This window comes from Camellia sinensis, chromosome 9 (assembly GCF_055761805.1).
Source record: "Camellia sinensis isolate YWXY chromosome 9, ASM5576180v1, whole genome shotgun sequence".
NCBI classification, from domain to species: domain Eukaryota; kingdom Viridiplantae; phylum Streptophyta; class Magnoliopsida; order Ericales; family Theaceae; genus Camellia; species Camellia sinensis.
In genome coordinates this window covers 20939914-20944993 of record NC_138969.1, presented here as the reverse complement: position 1 = coordinate 20944993, position 5080 = coordinate 20939914, and the positions used below count along the sequence as shown (strand labels likewise).

Here is a 5080-nt window from a genome sequence, read left to right as displayed (position 1 = left end):
CTGGTACTCATAGCAACTTAATGTCTTTGTAACATTTCCGTGTAGAAATGCGAACATAAGAGAAAGAAGGGGTCATCTTCTACAACATGTTACAGATTACACCCAATGCCAAAAGGCCAAGTTACAAGAAGCAAAGAAGTAGAAAATATTACATTTCAAAAGTAAAATATCTAAAGATTGGCCACATTCCATGGTCTGGGGATAGTTTTGCTATCTAAGTCTTCCAGGTGGTATGCCCCTTTGCTTGCAAGGCCAGTTATCTTGTATGGCCCCTTCTAATTTGCTCCTAATTTTCCCTCACCAGGGATCACTATGTTGCCCATCACCTTCCTCAGGGCCCAGTCTCCGACCCTGAATAACCTAGGATGCATAGACTTGTTGTATTTCTTGGAGAGGTCCTGTTGGTAAGTTGTTATGTGGATTAGAGCCCGTTCCCTTCTTTCTTCAGCTAGGTCAAGCTCCAGGGCTACAGCTTCATTGTTCAAGTCTGGTTGGAAACTTTTAGAATGGATGGTTGGTATGCCAATCTCCAACGGTATGACTGCCTAAATGCCATAAGCCAAGGAAAATGGAGTTTCCCCAGTTCAGTGCCTTGGTGTAGTGCGGTATGCCTAGAGCGCATTGTGAAGTTTCTCTGCCCACTTCCCTTTGGCCTTCTCCAATGGCTTCTTCAGCCCGTCCAAGATGGTTTTGTTTGAAGCTTCGGCTTGACCATTTGATTGGGGGTAGGCCGGTGTAGAATTGTAGAACTCAATCTTTAACACCTCGCAAAACCCGCGAAAGCATTTTTCATCGAACTGAGTGCCATTATCCGAAATGAGAGCTTGTGGGATGCCAAAGTTGGTGATGACATTCTACCAGACAAATTTTTTAGCATCTTTTTCCTTGATGGTGGCCAATGGCTCTGCCTCTCCCCACTTGGTGAAGTAGTTGGTAGCAGCGATAAAAAATTTGTGGTTACCTGGAGCTGCTAGAAGAGATCCTACAATGTCTAGCCCCCAAAGCACAAACGACCAAGGACTTGTAAGAAGGAGCAACTCTCTGTCCGGTTGGTGAATCTGGTGAGCGAATTTTTGACATTTTTTGCATTTGCGAGCATATTTCTATGCGTCGGCCTGCATGCACAGCCACCAATAACCACTGGTAAATTGCTCGGAAAGCCAAAGATCTGCCCCTAATATGGCTACTGTAGATGCCTTCATGAATCTCAAAGAGAAAAGCTTCAACCTTGCTGGGGTGGGCACACTTTAGGTATGGCCCAGTGAAAGATTTCTTGTATAAGGCGCCAGATGGGGAGAGTCAAAACCGCTGTGACTTGGCCCTTATCTTGTTGGCCTCTTTTTTTTCAGTGGGTAGAATTTAATCCTTCAGGAAGGTGATAATAGGATCCATCTAGGATGGTCCCAAGTCGGCGCAGAGTACTTTGGGCACCTCCGGTTCCACAATGCTCGGTCAGGGTAAGAATTCTATTATCAAAGGATCAGGAAAAGACCTTTGCTTAGATGCTAGGCCAGCCAATTCGTCGACTGCATTGTTTTTTTTGCGGTTAATTAGCAACAAACGTTTTGATTTATGCATGTACCAGCGCTCGATACTTAGCCATCCTTTCATCCCTGGCCTCATATTCCCCAGAGACATGATTGACAACCAGCTTGGAGTCGCTGAATACCATAAGTTATGATGCTTTCATTCTCAAAGCGCTCTTCAATCTGGCGAGGAGAGCTTCATATTCCGCGTCATTGTTGGATGCTAGGAACCCGAGTGTGACCACATGCTTAATGGTCAGCCTATCGGGGGATGTCAACACGACCTCTAGCCCAACGCCATGTCTATTAGATGCCCCGTCGACGAAGAGTTTCCACATCTCGCCAATGAACAACTTCCAGCAGTCGGAGGGATTTTGAGAGTTCCTCCACTTCAAGGTACTGGTCGGCTCATTCTGGTCTCTTTCTACATCTCCGTCGAGCTTGTATTTTTGTAAATTGGCCGGTTCTTCCATTTCTTACTCAGCTTTCTCTTGTCGTTCTGCTACTTATTGTCCACTCCTTATTTTTGCTATCCGAGCCATAGGCTGCACCAAGTCCGCGCTAGCCAAATCGACAGGGTAAAGAGGTTGTGTTCCACGGACAAATTTCACCACGAAGTCGGCAAGAGCTTGAGCTTTGATAGTAGCGCGCGGTTGGAATTTGATATCATATTGCCCCAATTCCACGGCCCACTTCTGCCGATGAAATCTGCCATTTGAAAGAGGACCTTGTGCGGAAATTCAGTTAGCACGACTATCGTGTGGGCATGAAAATCGCGCACCAGCTTTCTGGAAGCCATCATGAGAGCCAGAGCTTGTTTTTCTAGCGGCAGATATCTTGATTCGGCCGGGAGCAGTGTCTTGCTAACGTAGAAAATGGGGAGGTGCTGGATTCCCTTAGTGCGGATGATGACAGTGCTCACCGCGTGCTAAGAAACTGCCAAGAAGAGATATAATTCTTCGCCCGGTTTTGGTGTGACCATGATTGGGGCCGAGGAAAGGTATACTTCTAGATCTGCCAGTGCACGTTCGCACTCGTCATCCCAAAAGAACTTGGCCTTCAAACTTTTGAAGAAGGGCCTACAACGATCCGAAGACCGTCTAATAAATCGGTTAAGCGCGACTCCCATTCCGGCGAGGTGTTACACGTCCATCGTGGAGTCTGGCCGCTCCAATTCTTGTATTGCCTTGAGCTGGGAAAGGTCGGCCTCGATTCCTCGATGTATGACCAACAAACCTAGAAATTTCCCGGTTCCAACTCCGAATGCACACTTGGAGGCATTTAAACGCTGCTTGTGATGTTTGAGTATGGCAAACATTTCTGCTAGGTCAGCAAGGTGTTGAGACTTGTCTTTGCTCTTCGCCATCATGTCATCGATGTAAGCCTCCATAGTGCAACCAAGAAGAGGATCGAATATTTTGCTTACCATCCCCTGAAAAGTTGCCCCGACATTTTTGAGACCGAACGACATGACGTTGTAGCAGTACAATCCTCTTGGAGTGGTGAACGAAGTGATCTCTCAGTCTGGTTTGTACATGGGGATCTGGTGGTAGTCGCGATATGCATCTAGGAAGCTAAACCTCTGATGGCCAGCGGTTAGATCCACCAACTGGTCTATTCTCGGGGGGAGGGGGGAGTTGTCCTTTGGGCATGCACGTTTGACTGTGTTATAATCGACTCGCAGCTCCCATTTACTATTCTTTTTTGGCACTACCACTGTGTTAGAGATCCATCTGGGGTACTGCACTTCTTCTATCGCCCCAGCTTCCAACAAGTTCTTGCCCTCCTCCGTCACTGTTTCGGCATGATGCAAGGCCGAGCGCCGCATTCTCTGGATGACCGGTCATGCATTTGGAAAGACATTCAACTGGTGGCAAATGAAGCTAGGGTCAACACCAAGCATATCGTAAGGTGTCCACGCAAAGGCGTCAATGCTTGAAACCAAAAAGTTAACATAATCGAGCCGCTCAGTGTTGGAGAAAGATGATCCCAAAAGAAATAACTTATTTGGATCATTTTCATCAACGCGCACTTTCACCAAATTTTCAGCCGATTTCTCTTCGATTTTTCTTCCCACGACTTCCAGGACTTCCTTCCCTTCAGGTCCTTCTATCATTTGAACAAAGCCTTTGGCAGCCCGGTTGCCATTTACTACGACAAAGCACTGTTTTGCAATTACTTAGTCCCCCCCAAACCTCTTCTACTTGTCCGGCTAGCGCTAGAAAGTGCAGGACTTGGTGATAAGTCGACGCTACTACCTGCATCACGTGCAACCAGACCCTTCCCAGGATTAAGTTGTAGGTTAATGGGACCTTAAGCACCCAAAATTCCACTTGTTTCATGACTGACCCAGCTTTGATCGACAATATAATCTTTTTGATTGGCCATTCGGGTTGAGCGTTGAAGCCTACCAAAGGGGATGTTGTTGGAGCCAAGTTTTTGTCGTCCAACATCATCTGTTTGAACGCGTGGTAATACATGATCTCGACTAAGCTCCCCTAGTCAATTAGAATTCTTTTGATATCGAAGTCTTCGATGCGAAGCGTCACCACTAACGCATCATTATGTCGCGTTTGAATTCTCTCAAAGTACTTGTTTGAAAAAGTTAAGACGTCTTTTACCATGGTCTTTCCTTTCTTCACGGCAGGTTGAACAGAGAGCCCTTCCCTGATGTGCTCGGCCTTCTTGATCATCCCCCTCAGCTCGCAAACCCGCGCTGGTTCGATGATGCCGTGAATGACATTGATTATGCCTTGGGGTGCTGTATCTAGGACAACAAGACCATTTGGCTCAGCCTGTCCTTGTGGAGCGGCTCTCTGTAGACACCCCATTTTTGACTGTCCTCAAGACTTGGGCGTCACCGTTTGAACACTCGGTGATCATCTTTGTTTGTGTTCGTCTTGAGTTCCCGGAGGTCTCGGCTACGCGCCTTGCCTTAGGATCTCTCGACTCAACTGTTTTGCGTTTGGTTTTGCACCAAACACTTGTGTTTTTGCTTTGGAGGGCAGGGAATGGCTTGTTGGCCATCCCCACACTCCACCGGCCATGGCTTGAGGCCACCGGCTGTGTTTTGTTGCCATCGGCCAAATGTTTGGCCGACCGACACTCTAGATGGTCGACCGGCCATCTATTTTGGTCAAATTGCATTTTTGGCTGGCCAACCACTGTTCATCTGCTTTTGCAAATATTTTTATGTCAGCTGTGCTAGCTGGCATACACTTTGCTCCCCTCCATACACGTGTATGGAGGGATCTCCCTCTTGACTAGATTGTTTGGAAAGCTTTACAAGAGGGATTGTCTATAAGAGGGAGCCTCTTCTCCCTCCATTAGGGTTACAAAAATTTTCAGTGCTTTGAGTTTTAGGGTTAGGGTTTGTTCATACTCTATCTCTATATCTCTTCCTCTCTTGAGTGTTTTGTGTGTGTTTGGTCTTAGTTTTGCACACAAAGACCTACCATTACACCATACCTTAGTTGCTGAGGCATAAGGGGCTTGTTTTTGGAGGTTTTGGACTGGTTTGAACCTAAGGAAGTTGCTGCTCTTTCATTTTTGAA

The 5080-nt window shown here is 46.7% G+C and overlaps 1 protein-coding gene across 1 annotated transcript; it reads right to left on the bottom strand.

Moving 5' to 3' along the window:
- Positions 1 to 275: 275 nt before the first annotated feature.
- Positions 276 to 4357, bottom strand: LOC145799281 (uncharacterized). The gene is made up of 2 exons (XM_082888829.1): positions 4148 to 4357; positions 276 to 545 (listed from the first exon to the last, which is right to left on the bottom strand). The coding sequence occupies exons 1-2, from the start codon at positions 4355 to 4357 to the stop codon at positions 276 to 278; spliced, it is 480 nt and encodes a 159-aa protein (XP_082744955.1).
- Positions 4358 to 5080: the final 723 nt, after the last annotated feature.